This window comes from Thalassophryne amazonica, chromosome 11 (assembly GCF_902500255.1).
Source record: "Thalassophryne amazonica chromosome 11, fThaAma1.1, whole genome shotgun sequence".
Taxonomy (NCBI): Eukaryota; Metazoa; Chordata; class Actinopteri; order Batrachoidiformes; family Batrachoididae; genus Thalassophryne; species Thalassophryne amazonica.
Genome location: NC_047113.1, coordinates 46,570,726 through 46,594,513, shown reverse-complemented (window position 1 = coordinate 46,594,513; position 23,788 = coordinate 46,570,726). Strand labels below are relative to the sequence as shown.

At 39.9% G+C, this 23,788-nt stretch overlaps 1 protein-coding gene across 2 annotated transcripts; it reads left to right on the top strand.

Annotated features, from left to right (window-relative positions):
* The first annotated feature begins 88 nt into the window (after window positions 1-88).
* LOC117520359 (cationic amino acid transporter 2-like) lies at window positions 89-17,069 on the top strand. Of its 2 annotated transcripts, XM_034181687.1 has the most exons (12): window positions 91-503; window positions 1,693-1,848; window positions 2,035-2,200; window positions 2,333-2,469; window positions 3,708-3,930; window positions 9,865-10,001; window positions 13,101-13,203; window positions 13,305-13,444; window positions 14,326-14,492; window positions 14,604-14,712; window positions 16,688-16,814; window positions 16,920-17,069. In XM_034181687.1, exons 1-11 carry the CDS (start codon window positions 134-136, stop codon window positions 16,789-16,791), a joined length of 1,812 nt encoding a protein of 603 aa, XP_034037578.1. In that variant the 5' UTR covers window positions 91-133; the 3' UTR covers window positions 16,792-16,814; window positions 16,920-17,069. The 2 variants fall into 2 exon arrangements, with proteins under 2 accessions (XP_034037579.1, XP_034037578.1); XM_034181688.1 differs by lacking the exon at window positions 16,920-17,069 and having other exon boundaries at window positions 89-503; window positions 14,604-14,802; window positions 16,675-16,802.
* The last annotated feature ends 6,719 nt before the right edge of the window (window positions 17,070-23,788 follow it).

Sequence of the window (23,788 nt, the reverse complement as noted above, 5' to 3'; positions counted from 1 at the left end):
TTTGCACTGCAGTGGTCCTCTTGGTGTCTCGTCCCCTCACTCTCACTTCCCCTGTCCATAGCATTTAATTTCACTCCCTCTTGCCATTTGCTGTAATTGCCTCGTCTGTTATTTCCGTGAAAACTCTGAAAGAATGTCGTGCAGTCCTGTGAAGTCACTTTTGGCAAGTGTGTCTCGTAGAAAGCCCTTGGAACCTGAGGGTGAGCAGTCCACGTTTAACCGATGCCTTACCATTGTGGACCTGCTGGCCCTGGGCGTAGGTAGCACTTTAGGGGCCGGAGTTTACGTGCTCTCTGGAGAAGTGGCCAGAGATGCTGCAGGACCCAGCATCATCTTCTCCTTCTTCATTGCCGCCCTGGCCTCTGTATTCGCCGGGCTGTGCTATGCAGAGTTTGGGGCCCGGATTCCCCAGACCGGCTCGGCTTATCTATACAGCTACGTGACTGTTGGAGAGCTGCTGGCTTACATCACTGGGTGGAATCTGTTGATCTCCTATGTCATCGGTAAGCACAGGGTTTGTTTCATGCATTATTATTTGCGGTTTATTACAACATTTTTAATAGCAGGTTTTAAGGATTACTTTCAGAGCTTAATACACAACAAAATGGTTTAATCAAAACTTGCAATAGTCACTTAAGCATATATTCTTATTCTGTAATGTGCTATTATATGTTTCGACATGTTATAATAATATTTTAAGTTTGTTAATGTACATTTTGAATACTGTACTCTGCTAAATGTATATTTATTTTATTTTCACCAAAGTATTTCAGTGTGTTTCTCCTTGTAGTTGTGTGACCAGGTGATGGTGTAGGTTTGGTGGACATGAGCAGAGAAATGTCAGGTGCGGGTCGTCATAGACATTTTTGGCTATATTTTTAACAAGATGTAATGGATATATTCACCATAGGAGTGAATTAAAGCATCAGTGTTGTAACCAACAAGACTGAAATTAGGGAATAACCCTGTTGTGTCTGATAGTTTGCTGACATTCATGCTGGATTATGGAAATATCCACTTTACCGGCTTTGACTTAAATTCAATTTGCGACCGTAAAATCCAGCATGAACGTTCGCAAATCATCAGACACAACAGGGTTATTCCCATTCTAATCTAATTCCATCATTTGCATGGTTTATTTTTCTGTAAGTAATTCAGTCTGCAAATCGTTGTGAAAGGGTGTGATCGGTTTGTCAAAGCTTACCATCGCAACAGCGTCTTCATGCCAAACTGGAAATTCTGTGAGCAGACCCACAGATTTCTCCATCTCGTCAGCTGCATGGAGTTAAATCCATCAATCAATCCAGTTAAATCCACGCATTTCGGGATCATCGTCACCGCACTAGTTTCTGTCGGCCTCAGGTGACAGCGTCATTGTTGACACATGCGCAGCAATGCGGTCAGGGGGTGGAGTAACACATCAAATGTGAAACGGTTTTAATATTTTGCCACCGTCCACGTGATATTTTATAGTCTGAAATCTCACACGATTAACCAATCAGATTTGCAGAAAAATGTAACTGGATTAGAATATAAGTTAGTTGGCCTGCTGTAATGTTGTAATCAATATTTATTCCACCCCCTGTAGTGTGTGAATACATTGGCTTTCACAGTTAAGTAGAATTTAATTAAAACAAGATACTCTGCAGACTCAGTGGCCTAGAAATTTGGAATGTTGACATCTCTACTTAGGGGCATCCAGTGTGGCACTGGCATGGAGTGCGACATTTGATGACCTCATGGGGGGTCACATGTCTAAATACTTTGAAGAACATGCAGCCATGGGCCTTCCTGGACTGGCACCTTACCCAGACTTCTTTGCTGCTTCTCTCATCATGTTACTTACAGGTAACTGCTATTTCACTGGTAATTTCATTAGATAACACTACAGTGGTCCCCCTCATTAGGCCACACTTCATATACAGCCACATTTCTACTGCAACAACTGTCTTTCTATTGATTGTTGACATATTGATCATTGGGTATAACACAAATCTGTACTATTAAGAAAAATAACAAATGTTTCCTGTGAAGGTCTGCTGGCCTTTGGAGTGAAAGAGTCCACTACATTCAGCAAGATCTTCACAGGGATCAACATTCTGGTGCTGTCGTTTGTGATCATTTCTGGCTTCATAATGGGAGATCTCTCCAACTGGAAGATCAGTGAAGCGACTGCACTAAATGAAACAGCCATCCTGAAGTAATATCAATGACCAATCAAATCCTTTCTCCTGCAGTGTGCTGATTCTGATTGTATTTCCCTTCTGCCTGTAATGTGTTTATCCTGTTGTAAATAGGAATGACCATAGTTCTCTCTGCTTCTCTGGTGCAGAAACTTGACCTCAACTGTTAATCTGACGAGTGAGTTTGGAGTTGGTGGATTTTTCCCTTATGGTTTCACTGGAGTGCTGACGGGTGCTGCAACATGTTTCTACGCTTTTGTTGGATTTGACTGCATTGCTACAACAGGTACAATCATTTATTCTTTTGAATTTACTGGTGTGTGACAATGAAAGTTTATTATTTTTATTATAGTTATACAATTATTACAGGATGAAATATAAACAGCATGTGTGCAAAGAAGCATGCCTGATTTTTAAGTATAAAATTTTAAATAAGTGCTAATAAACAAAGGCACCAGAGGACTGATGCAAACCCTGCACACTGGGATATATCCATGTCCGATAGTTCACAGTTATTGGCAGACTGCATTGAATATACAGTGAATCATCATTTTTACAGCCAGTTTTATTTAGGCAAGTCAGGGGTGAATACATAAACATTTACAAGTGAGTGAATCTGTCTTGGGGCAGCACAGTGGCTTAGTGGTTAGCACTGTTGTCTCACAGCAAGAAGGCCACAGGATCAATTCCCACCTTTGGCCTTTCTGTGGGGAGTTTGCATGTTCTCCCGTGTTTGCGTGGATTCCCTCTGGGTGCTCCGGCTTCCTCCCACATCCTAAAATATGCAGGTTAGGTGGATTGGAAAACTTTAAATTGACATAGGTGCAGATGTAAATGAGTTTGTTTGTCTATATGTGGCATCCTGCCCCCGTCCCTGCCTAATGGCCTATGACTGCTGGGATAGGCTCCAGCACGCCGTAATCCTTCAGTAAGCGGTTGAAGATGAGTGAGTGAGTGAGTGATTGAATTCTTCTTGGACTTCATTTACAATGTCCATTAAGAACAAACAGTTTGGTACTGTATGATAAAACTGTCTGGTATAGGAAGCGCAAGAAGGAGACTAGTGAGTGAAGTCACCAAGAAACCCATGTCAACTCTGCAGGAGTTACAAACATCTGTGGTTGTGACTGGACAGAATTATAAATAAAAGTGATCATTTGCATTACTTACTCTTTATACAGGTGAACCTCATTAACTCGTGCAATTTGGGGTCTACAAAATCAAACCGACAGTTATCTGAAACAGAGAGTTAATGAGGTTGACCAAAAACATACAGCAGTCTTTATACAGTAGCCTAAATATTCAGGGTCCACAAATCAACCGTGAGTAAAGCCAAAACGGGAGTTACACATACGTGAGTTAACGGGGTTCACCTGTATATATCAACATTTTAAGGAATGGTCAACTATTATTAATGTGGGTTGCAGGGAATGACAAAGTCTTAAAGTATTAATTCATAACATTATTACTTCTTTTAGGAGGCTGTATACTGTAAATGCTCGCTGTCCTCTGTGTTCTTCTCAGGTGAGGAGGTGGAGAACCCCAAAAGGATGATTCCTCTGTCCATCATTGTCTCACTGTTGATCTGTTTCTTGGCCTACTTCGGTGTGTCTGCTGCTCTTACGCTGATGATGCCCTACTATGCTCTGAATAAAAAAAGCCCCCTGCCTGTGGCTTTTGACTACATCAGATGGGGTCCTGCCAAATACGCTGTAGCAGTGGGATCGCTCTGCGCCCTTACCGCCAGGTCTGAAACAAGACACTAGTTGTGGATATGTGATATACCGTTAGGGTCTTCTGTGTTTGGGCAAAGTGTTCTGCTGTGTGTCACAGTATGTTATTGTTGAAAGTAACGACTATGGCCCTGTAATGCAAACTGATATCTCCAATTTTTTCAATGTGGTTCCCTGTTGAGCAGATAATATAATGGTTGAGGAGTTGTTTTATAGTCAAGTGTGTGTGATCATGACTTAATTTTATCATTGACAAATCAGTCAATAAAGATTTTGGTGTTTATTTCACATCTTACATATCCAAATCAGTTCTTAAGAAATGGGAGCAGCCTGCCCTCAAAATCTGAGCCACTGTTCATGACAGACATCAAGACAACTATAACAACCCTGGGATTAGACAATTTTGCATCTACAGTGGTCCCTCGTTTATCGCGGGAGTTACGTTCTAAAAATAGCCCGCGATAGGTGAATTCCGCAAAGTAGCAGCATTATTTTTTTACAATTATTATAGATGTTTTAAGGCTGTAAAACCCCTCACTACACACATTTTCTCACTTTTCTCTCGTGTGTAAACACTTTCAAAGTTCAAACCTTAGTAGAAAAATAAGTCCAGTATTTTAGAATGAAACCAAAGATCAAAACCTGTTTTCAGGCCCAAACATTTGTTTGAGAAATAAAAATAGAACGTTTTCCTATAAATAATTATGATGGCTTTTAGAACTAACAAATTTAATTTTAACGATCAACCTACGAGGTTGGACACATAATAAATTCTTAATAGTAACTGACCAGTATTCCTCTGATCGCGCCTTCGTCGTGGCGCCGCTCCACAGCGTGTTTTTCCACCTCGGGGCAGGTGTCTTTTTCCGAGTGATATGGGTAGTTGTTGGCGCTCTTTTTTTCTTCGGAGCGAGAAGATTCTTATAAACAGACACACGCAGAACACAATGCGCATGCTTTTTCTTCGCTGCTGGAGCACTCTGCATCAAAACAGCAAGTGTAGTCTCTGGACCTGTTGCCAGATTTTGGCTGCAACTAAGCACAGATGACAGTTAAAAAAAAAGAAGCATGCAAAATTGCACTAAAGAAAATCCGTGAAACAGCGAGACCGCGAAAGGTGAACCGCGATATAGCGAGGGACCACTGTATAATGTTTTCCATGTTGTTTCACCAATCATGAAGCAGAGCAGGCGGGTCTTTGGAACAGGAGTTGAACTACCAATTTATAGACTGGGGTTTGACTGCAGTTGTCCACTTCAGGCCATGTTCCTGTGTCCACAGTGAAGACACTTCATCAGTATTGTCTCAGTCTACCCAGCTGTAAATGGGTACCTTGTCCTTGGTGCGGAAATTATGATAGACTGCCGTCCCATCCAGGGGGAGTTGTAGACTTTTGTTAACTACCTGCTACTGAAATCGCTGTTAACTCCAAGTCTGGTGGGTCACGGTTGCCCTGGTAAGGATTACTCTTCACCAGTCACAGCTTATAAAATAGTGCCAGAAAGCAAGATATTGCTATAAAGAAAATACAATGTGAAACCAAAGCAACGCTCCTCACCCCACCCACCTGTGCTTTGGAACAAACTCAAGACTTCACATTGTTTTTAAGATTGTCTTTCTCTTTGTTATCATACTATAAAATTTTTGCAAACACACTAATACCATCAGACTTATCAAGCAGTTATCAGTCAGGTGAGCAGCTGGATCAGCAGTCGTTTTCATGAAAGGTTGCTCAGTTTTTGAGGACTGCTCAAGTCTGCCAGAACTCATGAGAGATTTCATCAGTCTTCTTCTTAACAATACTTTATCTCCGTAATACCATTTTTTAAAGGAAGAAAAAGAAAAAAGCTGTTGTACTGTTAACATTAACACAGATTCAATTAACACTGAATCGGTGTGTAACTTTGCAAAAACAATGTTGGACTCTGTAGTTTTCTCTGGGCCCCTCCCCAGTCGGACCGGGAGTGACATGTTTAGCCGCATGTTCTCCTTGAATTGCTGGCTGTCTGAGTGGTGTCCAAAAAATGAGGTGGGCTTCATAGATAATTGGCAAAGCTTCTGGGGAAAACCTGGTCTTGTTAGGAGAGACGGCATCCATCCCACTTTGGATGGAGCAGCTCTCATTTCTAGAAATCTGGCCAATTTTATTAAATCCTCCAAACCGTGACTACCCGTGACTACCCAGGGACCAGGAAGCAGAGTTGTAGTCTTACACACTTCTCTGCAGCTTCTCTCCCCCTGCCATCCCCTCATTACCCCATCCCCGTAGAGACGGTGCCTGCTCCCAAACCACCAATAACCAGCAAAAATCTATTTAAGCATAAAAATTCAAAAAGAAAAAATAATATAGCACCTTCAACTGCACCACAGACTAAAACAGTTAAATGTGGTCTATTAAACATTGGGTCTCTCTCTTCTAAGTCCCTGTTAGTAAATGATATAATAATTGATCAACATATTGATTTATTGTGCCTTACAGAAACCTGGTTACAGCAGGATGAATATGTTAGTTTAAATGAGTCAACACCCCCGAGTCACACTAAATGCCAGAATGCTCGTAGCACGGGCCGAGGCAGAGGATTAGCAGCAATCTTCCACTCCAGCTTATTAATTAATCAAAAACCCAGACAGAGCTTTAATTCATTTGAAAGCTTGACTCTTAGTCTTGTCCATCCAAATTGGAAGTCCCAAAAACCAGTTTTATTTGTTGTTATCTATCGTCCTCCTGGTCGTTACTGTGAGTTTCTCTGTGAATTTTCTGACCTTTTGTCTGACTTAGTGCTTAGCTCAGATAAGATAATTATAGTGGGCAATTTTAACATCCACACAGATGCTGAGAATGACAGCCTCAACACTGCATTTAATCAATCAATCAATCAATCAATTTTTTTATATAGCGCCAAATCACAACAAACAGTTGCCCCAAGGTGCTTTATATTGTAAGGCAAGGCCATACAATAATTATGTAAAACCCCAACGGTCTAAACGACCCCCTGTGAGCAAGCACTTGGCTACAGTGGGAAGGAAAAACTCCCTTTTAACAGGAAGAAACCTCCAGCAGAACCAGGCTCAGGGAGGGGCAGTCTTCTGCTGGGACTGGTTGGGGCTGAGGGAGAATAATTTAATCTATTGTTAGACTCAATTGGCTTTGCTCAAAATGTAAATGAGTCCACACACCACTTTAATCATACCTTAGATCTTGTTCTGACTTATGGTATGGAAATTGAAGACTTAACAGTATTCCCTGAAAACTCCCTTCTGTCTGATCATTTCTTAATAACATTTACATTTACTCTGATGGACTACCCAGCAGTGGGGAATAAGTTTCATTACAGTAGAAGTCTTTCAGAAAGCACTGTAACTAGGTTTAAGGATATGATTCCTTCTTTATGTTCTCCAATGCCATATACCAACACAGGGCAGAGTAGCTACCTAAACTCTGTGAGTGAGATAGATTATCTCGTCAGTAGTTTTACATCCTCACTGAGGACAACTTTGGATACTGTAGCTCCTCTGAAAAAGAGAGCCTTAAATCAGAAGTGCCTGACTCCGTGGTATAACTCACAAACTCGCAGCTTAAAGCAGATAACAAGTAAGTTGGAGAGGAAATGGCGTCTCACTAATTTAGAAGATCTTCGCTTAGCCTGGAAAAAGTCTGTTGCTCTACGAAAAAGCCCTCCGTAAAGCTAGGACATCTTACTACTCATCACTAATTGAAGAAAATAAGAACAACCCCAGGTTTCTTTTCAGCACTGTAGCCAGGCTAACAAAGAGTCAGAGCTCTATTGAGCTGAGTATTCCTTTAACTTTAACTAGTAATGACTTCATGACTTTCTTTGCTAATAAAATTTTAACTATTAGAGAAAAAATTACTCATAACCATCCCAAAGACATATCGTTATCTTTGGCTGCTTTCAGTGATGCCGGTATTTGGTTAGACTCTTTCTCTCAGATTGTTCTGTCTGAGTTATTTTCATTAGTTACTTCCTCCAAACCATCAACATGTCTATTAGACCCCATTCCTACCAGGCTGCTCGAGGAAGCCCTACCATTAATTAATGCTTCGATCTTAAATATGATCAATCTATTAGTTGGCTATGTACCACAGGCTTTTGAGGTGGCAGTAATTAAACAATTACTTAAAAAGCCATAACTTGACCCAGCTATCTTAGCTAATTATAGGCCAATCTCCAACCTTCCTTTTCTCTCAAAAATTCTTGAAAGGGTAGTTGTAAAACAGCTAACTGATCATCTGCAGAGGAATGGTCTATTTGAAGAGTTTCAGTCAGGTTTTAGAATTCATCATAGTACAGAAACAGCATTAGTGAAGGTTACAAATGATCTTCTTATGGCCTCAGACAGTGGACTCATCTCTGTGCTTGTCCTGTTAGACCTCAGTGCTGCTTTTGATACTGTTGACCATAAAATTTTATTACAGAGATTAGAGCATGCCATAGGTATTAAAGGCACTGCGCTGCAGTGGTTTGAATCATATTTATCTAATAGATTACAATTTGTTCATGTAAATGGGGAATCTTCTTCACAGACTAATGTTAATTATGGAGTTCCACAAGGTTCTGTGCTAGGACCAATTTTATTCACTTTATACATGCTTCCCTTAGGCAGTATTATTAGACAGCATTGCTTAAATTTTCATTGTTAAGCAGATGATACCCAGCTTTATCTATATATGAAGCACACACACCAATTAGTTAAACTGCAGGATTGTCTTACAGACATAAAGACATGGATGACCTCTAATTTCCTGCTTTTAAACTCAGATAAAACTAATGTTATTGTACTTGGCCCCACAAATCTTAGAAACATGGTGTCTAACCAGATCCTTACTCTGGATGGCATTACCCTGACCTCTAGTAATACTGTGAGAAATCCTGGAGATATGTTTGATCAGGATATGTCCTTCAATGCGCATATTAAGCAAATATGTAGGACTGCTTTTTTGCATTTGCGCAATATCTCTAAAATTAGAAAGGTCTTGTCTCAGAGTGATGCTGAAAAACTAATTCATGCATTTATTTCTTCTAGGCTGGACTATTGTAATTCATTATTATCAGGTTGTCCTAAAAGTTCCCTGAAAAGCCTTCAGTTAATTCAAAATGCTGCAGCTAGAGTACTGACGGGGACTAGAAGGAGAGCATATTTCACCCATATTGGCCTCTCTTCATTGGCTTCCTGTTAATTCTAGAATAGAATTTAAAATTCTTCTTCTTACTTATAAAGTTTTGAATAATCAGTTCCCATCTTATCTTAGGGACCTCATAGTACCATATCACCCCAATATAGCGCTTCGCTCTCAGACTGCAGGCTTACTTGTAGTTCCTAGGGTTTTTGAGAGTAGAATAGGAGGCAGAGCCTTCAGCTTTCAGGCTCCTCTCCTGTGGAACCAGCTCCCAATTCGGATCAGGGAGACAGACACCCTCTCTACTTTTAAGATTAGGCTTAAACTTTCCTTTTTGCTAAAGCTTATAGTTAGGGCTGGATCAGGTGACCCTGAACCATCCCTTAGTTATGCTGCTATAGACTTAGACTGCTGGGGGGTTCCCATTATGCACTGAGTGTTTCTTTCTCTTTTTGCTCTGTATGCACCACTCTGCATTTAATCATTAGTGATCGATCTCTGCTCCCCTCCACAGCATGTCTTTTTCCTGGTTCTCTCCCTCAGCCCCAACCAGTCCCAGCAGAAGACTGCCCCTCCCTGAGCCTGGTTCTGCTGGAGGTTTCTTCCTGTTAAAAGGGAGTTTTTCCTTCCCACTGTCGCCAAGTGCTTGCTCACAGGTGGTCGTTTTGACCGTTGGGGTTTTTCCGTAATTATTGTATGGCTTTGCCTTACAATATAAAGCGCCTTAGGGCAACTGTTTGTTGTGATTTGGCGCTATATAAATAAAATTGATTTGATTTGACTGTTTTGTTTTTTCTTTCCTCTTCAGTCTATTGGGAGCCATGTTTCCAATGCCCCGTGTGTTGTTCGCCATGGCAAGAGATGGTCTTCTCTTTGAACCTTTGACCAGAGTTACTGCCAGGGGAAGTCCTGCTGTAGCTACATTAGCATCTGGAACCGTAGCAGGTACGGCTGTGTGACTGGATCTCACATTTCAACCGGGTCAGGCTTTGATGGCAGTAACCACGGAGCGAACGGTCACACCTACAATAGCTTTCACAGCTATGGCCGTGTGACCGTACAGTGCACTTATTTTCCTGTTGCTCAGTATGGCCCAAGAATGTAGACTGACAAGAAATGAAACTTATTTGGTCATTCCATTTTACAAAATCGGCATGTAGCAGCAGGACGATGCCGCCGCCATTTTAGACTATAGATGACTCGTAATCTATCAAACCTTTCAAATAATGTATCTCCCCCAGAAAATTAATTGTCCTATCTACATTACTAAAATAAATATCTCTTTACGCACTGATTTATTTGTTAATTTTATGAAAGCAGAAACCTGTAAAAATCATAAAAGAAAGTTTAATCTATTGTATTCTACTTGGTAATTAAAACCTAGGCTACAGTCTTAAATTCATAGCATGCCAGTTTTAAATAAGTAGTCAGAAGAATAAGAAGAAAAAGAAGACATAGCATGACAAGATGCAAACAGGCTAGCATTAGCATGAACTAGGTGCCGCCTTTGTGAGCAACAGGATTTATAATGTGCTTTAAAAAATTTGAATTACAATTTTGTACAGATAAATCCTATTTTTATGCTTGTTTTTTGAGTTGTTTTTGTTTGCTTGTTTGTTTGTTTTCCAGACAAACTAACATAACAGACATAGATTTGGGCCTTTGAGCGTAATGGTATGGAATACACACTAGAAGGCAACACAGTCTTGGGCTTTTACAGATTTTAATGTCTATGCCATACCAAATAAATAAATAAAAAGTTTGGCTTTTCTATTTGAAAATTTCTAAAAGTATCCCCTTTAAACCATGCCAAAAATAAATGTATACAACATGATATAAATTAAATAAAAATATCAATGCTAAAATAAGTCTTGGCACCCAGTAGTATAACAAGTAAAGTGTGACTTTGGGATGATAGGTGAACTGGGAGTATACGAGTATAACATGGATGCAATGTAAGGGGATTTGTTAGGTGCCCTGGTGACCAATGTTGTTTTGTTTCCATACAAATTATTTTTTTATCTCATTATATATGATTTGATTGATAGCAGGCGGTCCGCTCTGTGTAAGCCTGATCCGTCAACTCTCAGAAGCTAAGCAGAGTGGGCCCTGGTTAGTACTTGGATGGGAGATCTCTTCAGAAGACCAAGATCACTTAAAACTGGAGTTGTGTCAGGAAGGGCATCCGGTGTAAAACTTGTGTCAATCCCAATGTGGATCTGTGGCGGATCCACTAAACAAATGGGAGCATCCAAAAGGCAAACAACAACATATATGATTTGACTGATAATGTATAAAAGGGGTAGGAGTAGCTATGCCTATTTGGAGCATGGAAGGTGGAATGTTCTACTTACCTGTTTGAATAAAAAATGAGTTTGAAATGTTTTTTTGATGGAAACTGGGAATTCATGCAGCTTTTGCATTGTACATAATCTATATCATTTTCGTTTATATAATACTTGGAATTCTCTTTCCTGGTTATGCTTTCTGTAGGTTCTGTGCAGGTCCAGTGTCGTTCTTAAGGCATCTTCACTGCAAAATGGCAGTAGTGCTACTGCACACCATCTAGTGGATGCTGTGAGAAAGCAACCAAAAAAAAAGCTTCCAACTTTTCAACAACATTGTTATAATACAAATCAGTCATTACCTTTACATGAGCTAATTTGTGGATCTTCAGTGTTGAAGCTGGACTCCTCAGGCCAGTGGAAATGCTATTCTCCTGGAATTGCAAACCATCTTTCTTTTGATCTGGGAAACAGATATCATGCCTGTCAGATTGCAAAGAAGGACTTTTCATCTAACTCTGGAAAGGAAAGGGTGCTCTCCTGTATTACAATAACTATACATTTGTATGCACTGCTTGATGTGCCATAAAAGGTACGTGAAGGAATTATTCTGAACGCCCATCTCAGACTACATACTACCTTTGAGAATACTCGCTGAACGCAAGCGCCAATAGCGGCAGCGCTTCTTTGCAGCCTGTGTTGAGTTTCACAAAGTCATTGATTCAGGTGTTGAGGCTGCTCTCTGTGACATCCTAAAACTTTGTAGGATCCACAACAAGTTGTTGGACATCACATCGGGTTGTTGAATAGTCTGTTTCCCCAGTGACCTCTGCTGTTCATCAGGGATGTAGTCTGGCTCCCACACTGTTCAGTGCTTTCATGGACTGGGTGTTGGGTAGAGTTGGGTAGTGTTGGGTAGAGAGCAGGGGCTTAGGTGTCTTTGTTGGTGAGGATGCATTTACTGACCTTGACTTTGAGGTCATTGCTGTGATCAATAGGTGCCCTGATTGCAACACTTTAGAAGGAATTGGAATGTTTGTCCTGGATCAAGAATTATCCAGGCTTTCTGTGACTTCCTGGACTCCTGAACTATCAAAAGTGCATTTGTATGTAATGAAGGTTTCTAACTTGAAGAGGGGTTTACATATCTTGACAGTGACATCTATGTCTCTGGGTACTTGGACTTTGAGATTGAAAGACACCTTATGCGGCTGTGAGGTCACTGGATAGAGGTGTTTGGTGATACAATACCTATGCAGGAGACTGAAGGGCCGGGTTTTTAGGGTACTAGTGCTTCCTGTCTCACTATGTACAAGTAGTTGTGGGATGATAACCAGTGACCAAAGGCAATGTCTTTGGTACTCTATCTGTTCTGAGTATCCTTGGTTATCACTGAAATGACACGATTATTTAGTTGTATTATATTAAGGGGTGTACGCACTTTTAATATTGATCACGATGTAGAGATTTGTTCTGACCATGAGATAGAAGAGAATCATTTTACTTTTTTTTTTAAATGTAGCCTATTTTGTATGTATTCTCATGAATAAGAAAGAAGAAATCTAAGAATCTGTAAAAGCTCAGATGTGTGTTGTCCTTTTAGAGTCATTGCTCTGCTCATTCAGCTCTAGAAAAGGCAAAAGTCTTCCTCATGAATTTAAAACCCACCATTGTCCATTTTGTATGTAACATGTTGTGATGTCTCAAAACCAAAATTTTCACCGTCTTCCCCGTTTTGTTTGTTTGTTTTTATCTTTAGCCGTCATGGCTCTGCTGTTTGATCTGGCAGCCTTGGTGGATTTGATGTCCATAGGAACTCTGTTTGCTTACACACTTGTGGCCATAAGCATTCTAATACTGAGGTACATTTCTTTATTTCGCCTACAGAACCCTGTTGATCCATTTATTGTGTATTCTAATGAGCGTTCTTTTTTCTTCTTTTTTTTTTGTTTGGCCCCTGAAGGTACCAGGTGGTTCCAGCAGAAAACAAAGACCCAGGCCGCCATGCCAGAGAACTAAAATACAAGTTTGGCTGCCTGAAGCTTCCTCCGTCTCCTACTTCTTTCACCTCAACAACTGTTACAGTCTTGACTGTTATCTGTGGTATGTATGAGCTAGAGATTGGTAGAATTATAGTTACATTTAGGTGTAACAAATCCCAAGTTCTACTTTGTTGAACTTACCAATATAAAGTACACTATAAGCAGTGTTGCCCCAGTTACTTTGAAAAGTTACTTTATCAACAAAGTAACTAACAGTTACTTTTCTGAGTACTCAATCTTAAAAATAACCAAGTTAGATTACTAGTTACTTTATTAGTTACATTCAGCAGCTGCCAACAAGTTTTCCACAGCTGCTATTGAAGTAACTGTATAAAGTAACTACTAAAGTAACTTTTCAAAGTAACTGTGGAAACACTGACTAAGTATATAGTATACTTTGATTATACTTAATTTGAGGAAAAACAAGCACATTTACGTATTATGTAACAAATTAGTGTAATTTTTTTAATGTTTCACTTTTATTAAAAAGGTGCTGGACACAGGTTGACTACAGTTTTAAAATGAACAGTTTATCTGGAATTGCTATGTGTCTGATTTAAGTACAATAAGTTACCAATTAAAAAAAAAAAAAAAGGTAACACGCACATTTCTAAGATGAATGGATGTAAATGAAAGAAGTTAGAATCATTTAAATGAAATAATTTGGCTACTAAACACCAAAACCTTTTAATTAAGTTAGTTTGACTTCATTAATCTTGTAAGCTACTCTCTAAGGTACTTAAATAAATACTTTGCTAAACTAGCATTAGTCTTACTATAACAAATCTCATAGCATTTACTCAGTAATGGCTGAGTTGAAATTACTTCAAAAGATTCATGCAAATCATTATCATAGTATAAGCTGAGTCAGTATAGTATTATTTTTTTTAAGACTGCAGCACTATTTCTTCCTCACGTACCCCTGCCTCTCCATGTCTGTAGTGATCTGCATTTTCGCACTGTCTGTCACGCTGACCCAAGCCTCAGACGCTCTGTCCCGTGCCGACGGTTGGAGTGTGTTTTGCCTTTCGGTTGTGGTCGTCTCCCTGGTGCTCACTGTTTTCTTTATGTGGAGACAGCCGCAAAATGACATCAAGGCATCGTTCATGGTGAGAAGATTCTTATTTCATCATTCAGACACCTTCCTTTTGTCATGTGTTAAAAAACACAAAAATCCATATAGAAAAGTTTTCCACATCCCTGCTTTTCTCTGGTCACAGGTGCCTTTTGTCCCCGTTTTGCCTTTACTGAGTGTGTTTATCAATGTCCACCTGACCGTCCAGTTTGACAGAAACACATGGCTACTATACACCCTCTGGATGTTAGTGGGTAAGATCACAGAGTTGTCTGTATATACGTATAATGGTGTTACTAAAGTTATTCACTGTTTGAATTCCAAATGATGGATACACATTTTCAGAGTTGTTTTAAAGCAGCATATATTTAAGGAACAGTCAATGGTGTTTCTAGGCATAGGCAACCTAGGAGGTCACCTAGGGTACCAGCTGAAGGGGTATGTCGAATACCCCTCCACATCAAAAAAGCTGGATGGACAGACAGACAGACAGATCGATGGATCATGCCTAAGGTGCCAGAATGATCAGAAACATCACTGGGTAGAACATTTATTAACGTGTTAGCAAATGTTTCAAAGAAAGTTAAAAACCTCAGAAGCCAAATAACTATCAAAGAAAGAGCAGCTCGTAAACCATATTAAGCTGGTACAACTCTACAGACATGAACTGTACCACGGGAAGCAACAACTCAACATAGCAATTAGCAAGACAGTAAATGCAGGCCTGTTGCAACAAGGCAAGCACACCAGTCAATGCCTTGGGCCCCAACCTGGCCTGGGGCCCCAGACGACTGGTTATAAATTTTATGCAACAACAAACTGTGTGAGCGCCCCTTTACATTCTGTAACAGTCAATGCAGGAAAGTGCAGCAACATGGTTATCAAAATGATCTCCCTCAAGGTGGCCCCTCCCACAGTAACCAGCCAAGTGAGGTAGCTCAACTTGACGGGTGAGGTGAGCGCAGTTGTGCAGTGGAGCTCATCTCGATGGGTACTAGTTCATACAGGACTAGTACCCATCAAGCAGTCGACTAGTACAGGACATGATACCAGCAAAATGCAAGACTTCAGCAATTATGAAGTTATCTGTCAGGAAGCCAGAAAAGAAAGAAGAGAAAGGAAAGGTAAGAATAAAAAACAGGACAGCGGTAAGCGACCATTTACATTGATAAATAGGATAAATTAGGCCTACATGTCAACAAAATATAATGTTTATGTTATGTTTATGCTACCTGCCTGGCTGTGATATATTAACAGTGTTGCATCTTCAAAAATAATTGTCCACTTCTGAACTGAGTTTCCCAAAAAGTAATCAACTGAACCACGCTCAACTTCCTTGGTCTCACATCCCCCTCTGCTGGACTCTTATGAGCATAACATCCAAGGACTCGACATACAAACATAATATCTATGATATCTCCTAACCCCTTAACAACTTATACCTGTTCACATTTAAATATTACTTTTGTTAATACCTTATTTTTAATAACATTTTTAAAGTATGTATGATTTAGTTACTGTGCACATTTTTTGAAGTATTTTGGATTTTGTAGTTACGACACAATGTCCACTCTCTTTATTTGTTGGTTATTATGGGATGGTTGTGGGGTTTTTGCAAATAAATATTTTATTGCCAAAGAAATATTTTATTGACATAAAGTATGACCTTAAACGGTGTGTCTGTGTTGTATTTTGTGTGGGCTTTGGGCAGACAGGGTAGGGTGATGAGGCGTAGGGGGGCCTCCAAGTCCATTCTGCTTGGTGCCCCCCGATGCCTTAAAACGGCCCTGAGTAAATGACCACCTGATACTCATCGTACAAATTTGTTGACATGGCCTAAAATTAGCTTAACCTCTGTTAAAATAGCCTTACCTGATTTCTAAAAGTAGAATAAAATGATCATGCCTCCACAAAACCCTGTGGGAAGGATTTTGTATGAATGTAGCCAAAGTTGCCACTTCTTGCCCCCACTCACCCCCCACCCCCCCTCTCTCCATATGTGTGGTTATGAAGTTACACATAGCTTGTAATTAACTTCTACAACATTTTCTTTCATTTAGAAAGCCTAGGTCTGGTGGTGACTATGAAGTCCGAGTTTATCGCACTATGTAGCAAGTGATGATGAAGCAGCGCTGGCGTTGGTAGCCACCAGACCTTTGGCTTTGGAAGTTCAGGGTACAATGGCTCTTTAGTGAATTAACTGAAATGATCGTCCGCTTCCCTCTGCAGCTTTGGTCATTTACTTTGGTTACGGGATCTATCACAGCACTCAGAAGCAACGCGTCATGACGGAGAAGCTAAAATTTGAAAGAGTCGGTGGCAAAACAAACTAAATTGTGGAGGAAAAGATTGTGAGGTAAGTAGAAAGTGGAAAGCTCCAGAAATAGAGATGACGTACGTACAATGACTTACTGCTGTTAGTGTGAAACTGCTGATATGCTGATTTGTTTCTGTTTTTTAACGTCTCGCAGCATCATGGGACCAGCGAAAAAGTGAACAGACTGCTGAAGCAGCGAGACGACGTTCTGTTTTTTTTTTTCCCAACAGTCATGTGGAGACAGTCTGACTAAACTCACATATATTTTTAAAACCTAAGTTCAGTTTGTGATTTTAAAAAATATGCTTCATAAAATCCTGATTGTATGAATCATCACAGTGATTAAAAATTGGTTTAAAACTGTTTGTCTATCTACAGTTTAGACTTTGTCTAATCTCATTATTGGAGAGGTGCATTGCATCAACTCTGCTTACACACACACACACACACACACACACACACACACACACACACACACACACACACACACACACACACACACACACACACACACACAAAAACTACTTTATCCATGTACAGCTTATTATCGTGATTCATGAAACAAACCTTTACACTGTGCTGGAAATGATTAATCTCTCATTAACTTCTGGATCTGTTCCTAAATGTTTCAAATCTGCTGTGATTAAACCTTTACTTAAGAAATCTAATCTTGACCCTAGTATATTGAAAAACTATAGACCAATATCAAATCTATCATTTCTCTCTAAAATTCTGGAAAAATGGTTTCACGGCAGCTTGTGGACCACCTTACCGAGAATAATCTTTTTGAGCCACTGCAGTCTGCTTTTAGAAAATATCATTCCACAGAGACGGCTCTCACTAAAGTGGTGAATAATCTTCTGCTTGTAATGGATTCACACACCACTATGGTTCTTGTGCTGTTAGATCTTAGTGCTGCATTTGATACCGTGGATCATCATATTCTACTCGATAAGATGGAGAATCATTTTGGGATTATTGGGAGTGCCCTTGCTTGGTTGATGTCATGCCTGACCAGTCGTTCTCACTGTTTTGTACAATAACACTACCTGTAACATTAATGACATGAAATTTGGGGTTCCACAGGGGTCCGTCTTAGGTCCTCTGCCTTTCTCCCTTTATATAGCACTCCTTGGGCACATATTGCAGCATTTTGGGATTACCTTTCATTGCTATGCTGATGATACTCAGATATACATGCCGATAACTGCTGGTAATCTCATCCACATAAAATCCTTATAAGATTGCCCTGCATCCGTAAGAAGCTGGATGTCGAGCAACTTCCTACTTTTAAATTCTGAAAAGACTGAAATGATGGTTCTTGGTCCAATGAGAGATTGGCATCAATTTGACCAGTTAACACTTAGCTTAGGCTTGTGTGTCATACATCACACTGACAAAGTGAGGAACCTTGGGGTCATTTTTGATCCTACATTGTCCTTTGGCCTCCATATTACAGATATTATGGGGACTGCTTTCTTCCACCTGCGAAATGCAGCGCAGATTTGTTCCATCCAGTCTATGGCTGATGCTAAGACCCTGATTCATGCGTTTGTCTCTTCTAGATGGGACGTCTGCAATATTTTATTTTCTGGTTTACTGCAGTCCAGCATTAGGGATCTCCAATTGGTTCAAAATGCTGTTGCCTGACTTTTGACAAGAAGCAAAAAGTTTGACCACAGTACAACCATTTTGGCGTCTCTTCACTGGCTCCCTGTCCCAGTGAAATCAGATTTTAAGGTTCTGCTACTAGCCTCTAAAATTGTTCACAGACTGGCACCTGTGTACCTAGCTGACCTAATTAAACCCTACGTACCGGCCTGGGCTTTGTGTTCTCAGGGTGCAGGACTACTTTGTGTCCCTTGGGTAAATAAAAAGTCTGTAGGTCACAGAGCTTTCTCTTATTGTGCCCCTGGTCTGTGGAATAATCTCCCTGCATCAAAAAAGCCAGATTCTATAGAGACTTTCAAATCCAGAATTAAGACGCACTTATTCTCCCTTTTGTATGGCTAGGATACTGGTATAGTATGTTTCTATGCTTTTTACTCTTTTAAATTCATTTCATTAGGAAACAGAACGTGCCAATTCTGGGTCTTTTAGTGAAGCTTAGGGCTAGTGGCTGGAGATCACCTTAGTATTTCATCTGTTTTTCTTGTTGCTTAATGCTGACAACTTACACTATATTTGTTGTCTTTCTGATGCTTGATTCTGCTTTTTTCTTTTCTCTCTGTTTGTGGTGCGGCTCCATCCAGAGATGGGTGTGGTATCTGTTCCAGAAACCATCCTGTGCACCAGCAACATTTCCTATATGTTCGTTTTGTGAATTGTTTTGTCTGTAGCATGGCCCAAGCAGAGGTTCACCCCTTTGAGTCTTGTCTGCTTGAGGTTTCTTCCTCAGAGGGAGTTTTTCCTTACCACTTTTGGGGTTGGTAAGGTTTGACCTTACTTGTGTGAAGCGCCTTGAGGCAACCTTCTTGTGATTTGGTGCTATATAAATGAAAATAAATTGAAATTGAAATTACAATTTGAATAAATAGTTTAATAAAAAAGTTTACACTTTTATATCAAATTTACATTTACTTCACTTGTATACCTTTGAAATTGTGGTTCAAAAATGAAATAAAATTTGCCTTCACATATGAAAGAAATGAAAACAGCGCACACCTTGCCAAAGCCTGAGCATAGTTACGGCTTTAAAGAATTCAACTCTGTGTGTGTGTGTGTGTGTGTGTGTGTGTGTGTGTGTGTGTGTGTGTGTGTGTGTGTGTGTGTGTGTGTGTGTGTGTGTGTGTGTGTGTGTGTGTGTGTGTGTGTGTGTGTGTGTGTGCGTGTTTTGTTTGTGTATGTTTCCCTTTCAGAAACGTAAATATTTTATTTAAAGCTACAATGAATGGTACAATGATGGCAGTGAAGATATATTTTGATTTTTATATATAATAACAATAATAATAATAATAAAATTAAAATGCTCCTTGTATGGGAACCTCGTTTTCCATATTCGCAAGATGGCGCCAACGCACTCACATACTCAGCATTTCCAGTCCTGTATTCTTACCCAAGGCCAAAAAAAAAGACAACAGAAAAACAAAACAAAACCCTAATAAATATAATAACTAAGAACTGAAGAGAACAGGACAGAACTAAACTTCAGTGAACACTAAAACCAAACCAGGACCAAACCAGATCAAAATGTATTTAGAAATAAAGCTCAGGTAAAAATCACACGAAACTAGCGTGTTGCTCGTTGGCTCTAGATTGGGCAGTGTTTATAAAATAGGTAGCTGACATATTTCAAAGGTGGTAATAAATTAAGCAAAGCTTGTATAATGAGGTGGAATGTCATGTGAGTCCAAAATGTTTTTAGATACCAATTTTTAGAAGAGGAACTCAGCCCTTTGATTTCCTGTTAATTATGTAATTTTTTAAATGTTAATTTACTGTCTTAATGTATTTATAAATTGTTTTGGTTCTTGTTATCATATACACACTATTATTATTATTATTATTATTATTATTATTATTATTATTATTATTTCTATTATATCATTTGATTTTTAAATGGACCACAATGGAAATAAGTGTTTTCACTTTCTTGTGTCATCCATGTATTTTTAACATATTTACAATTATATTATGTACTCACGTTGAACTTATTAAATAAAACTATGCATGCACACACTCATGCTTTTAATATAAAAATGATTCACTGCCCCCTGCTAGAATGCCATGTTAGTCCAGAATGTAATTAGCAACGTTAGCTAATATACGTAGTTTCTCCAAAAATATCAGTCCTATTAACATTCCATTTTGGCGCCATTCATCCTTGACTCAAAATACATAAGCATACCAAATGGCAAATGTCAGCTGTCACACACATGCAGAACTTTTTTTTTTTTCTGCATTCTGCTGCAAACAGGTGCTTTTAATTTTTACAAACACACAAAAAGAGATGGTGGCAAAAGACATCAAAAGCAATACTCTTTTCACTCATGGTAATGACAACATTACACTTAATTAAACTGACTAAACCAAATGAACTACAAAAACACAATAAATCAATACAGCACTGTTAAACTAACATAAACCACAATAACAACATTTCAAACCCCAAAACCACAAACTCCCATGGTCCATTGCAGCACAATGTCCATTGTTTTGTGGTTAGCTTCCAGACAGAGGAGGTCCCACACATAGTATAAAAGAAGAAATCTTGTGCAGTGGCAGGGCTGACTCACTGGTTTACCTCACTACTTTTGACATTCAGTCTTTACTAGTCCAGACTCTGCTGACTCATGAGCCTCGTTTTGATGATTTAACTGAAATTTTGTGGAGCTGGTGAAAAAGTTAAACCTGGGATTTCTTGCCACTTCAGTTTAAATGTTCAGTCCAACATGCAGAGTTAAAATTATACAGACACTAAGCTTTTAAAGATTTAAGTCATAAAAAGAATTTTCTTTGGAACCAATATGATTTTATTCATTAGCATTTAATAAATAATATGACATTGCCAATATGATCAAAATTCACATTGTCTAGAAATAAATTAATAAATAGTTCCCGTAAAGGGGAAAACTTCCAAAGAACAGACAGCCTTGAACTAGTTATGGCAGTGAACTGTACAGTCTATGGTCGCAATGTCATAGATCACATCCTCCCCCAACTTGTGCAGGGGATGCATTGAGGCTCACGGCAGCAGCCAATCAGATTGAACAGGCACCATATAGTCAGCTGGTTGTGAGCTCAAATAAAATAGTCCAACATGGCGGAAAATACTCTGAAACAGCTGTGTTTCTGTATAAATTATGTGTTTCTCATATCGTAAAAGTTAGAAAGAAATAAACACTTCTAAATTTAAAAGGACTATTTTTGTAACTAGATAACACCTCTGAAGTGATTTACAAGACATCTCATGGACATCTGTGTGCACGCTGTGTGTGTGGGCATCACCCGAGGTCAAAGGTAGCTTTCATTCATTTCAAAAGCTCATGCATGTGCACACGCACTAACTCCTGTAGACGACTCAAGAAGGAAAATAAAATATTTGTTATGGAATTGCCCCCAGGTAAATGTGTTTTATACATTAAAATACACTGATTTTGAAGCACTTTTCAAACGTAAACTGACATTCAAATCCAGTTGCATTTTTTCACAAATCTGATTGGTTAATCAGTAACAGAATTAATAACAGTTTCATTTCCACTAGGGGTTTTCAAAGTGTGGGAGAGTGAGCTCCCCCCCCCCAGAGAACAAATGAATAACTCCCCTCCCCCACGACACACACACACACACACACACACACACACACACACACACACACACACACACACACACACACACACACACACACACACACACACACACACACACACACATACAATTTCACATCTTTGTGCATTTCTTTTTATTCTTTTACATGTTAAACACATTTTAAATGTATTTATACCATGGTCAGTGAGAATTCCATGTCTAACTGGCGTGCATTATTTTCGTGTATACGCACACGTAGTTCGGCGAGTTAAGTCACTTGTTATAATCACTCCACTCTGGTCGTCACCATAGCAACGCGCAAATGAATTTTAATATTTCTGGCCAAAATAAAACATTTGGGGGATGAAGAGGAGAGCAAACGAGAAGAACAGCAAAAGCAACGGCGTAAAGATTTAACATCGGACGAACTGGACAAGATTGAAGACAGGAAAGAAGAAGAGAACAGTTCTATCCTTGCGGGCCGCATCAAAACAGTGAGTGTAGTTTCTGGACCTGTTGCCAGAGTCTGCCACAGCTACACACAGCAGAGAGGGGGGTGGTGTGAGTGGCCCGCTGCGGCGCGAGCCCGCAGACTCGGTAAGCGCATCGGAGACAAAATATCTTGAGACTGGTATAAAATAGTCCCAAATACTTACGCATTTTTATCAAGTTCTGTTAAATAAATACGAGGTCTGTGAGAAAAGTATCCCACCTTTTTATTTTATGCAAAAAATATATGGATTTGATTCATATGTTTTTACGTCAGCCAAGCTTGAACCTTCGTGCGCATGCGTGAGTTTTTCCACGCCTGTCGGTTGCGTCATTCGCCTGTGGGCAGGCTTTGAGTGAGCACTGGTCCACCCCTCTCGTCGTTGTTTCATTGCGAGGAAATGGCGGAATGATTTGGGCTTTTTTTCCATCAGAGTTTTTTCAGAAACTGTTAGAGACAGGCAGCTGGAAACCATTCGAAAAATTTATCTGGCTTTCCGTGAAAATTTTACAGGCTTCACAGAGAATAAGGAGTGTTACTACAGCTTTAAGGACAGCCCACAATGGCGCACGGTGCGCCGCACTCCGAGCCACCATCGAGAGGCAGAAACCACCACATCATTTCTAAACAGATCGCTGTGTGGAGCCGGGACCGTCGTGTGCAATTTCTCTGGTTATCACAAGAGCTGGACATCAGCAGATTTCATCGGCAGATTTCACTTGTAACAAAAGATTTTGTCATGGAAAGCCGCACGGAGGCTTCGCGCATCACAACCGATTCGCTGATGAAGCGAGACAAAGGAACACCTCCGTTTCGAAGTGTTAGAGGACAAGTTGGGACATGCCTATCTCAGCTTTCAGTGCTTAACAGTCGAGTGAGTATAAGAGAAATTGTGGAGAGCGGGGCATGTCCCAACTTGTCCTTTAACACTCCAAAACAGAGGTGTTCCTTTGTCTCGCTTCATCAGCGAATTGGTCGTGACGCGGGAAGCCTCCGTGCGCCTTTCCATGACAAAATCTCTTGTTACAAGTGAAATCTGCCGGAAAATGGCTGATGTCCAGCTCTTGTGATAACCAGAGAAATTGCACACGATGGTCCTGGCTCCACACAGCGATCCGTTTAGAAATGATGTGGTGGTTTCTGCCTCTCGATGGCGGCTCAGAGCGCGGCACACCGTGCACCATTTTGGGCCATCCTTAAAGCTGTAGTAACACTCCTTATTCTCTGTGAAGCCCGTCGTGGTGTTTTAGACTCCGCGTCGTGCATTCAAACCGTG

Excerpts from the sequence above, each read along its gene's own strand:
- LOC117520359 (XM_034181687.1), top strand. The coding sequence starts at position 134 with ATGTCGTGCAGTCCTGTGAAGTCACTTTTGGCAAGTGTGTCTCGTAGA. Across the intron at positions 2,470-3,707 it reads TGACTGCATTGCTACAACAG|GTGAGGAGGTGGAGAACCCC; the intron begins GTACAATCATTT and ends TGTTCTTCTCAG. Across the intron at positions 13,445-14,325 it reads AGTCTTGACTGTTATCTGTG|TGATCTGCATTTTCGCACTG; the intron begins GTATGTATGAGC and ends CCATGTCTGTAG.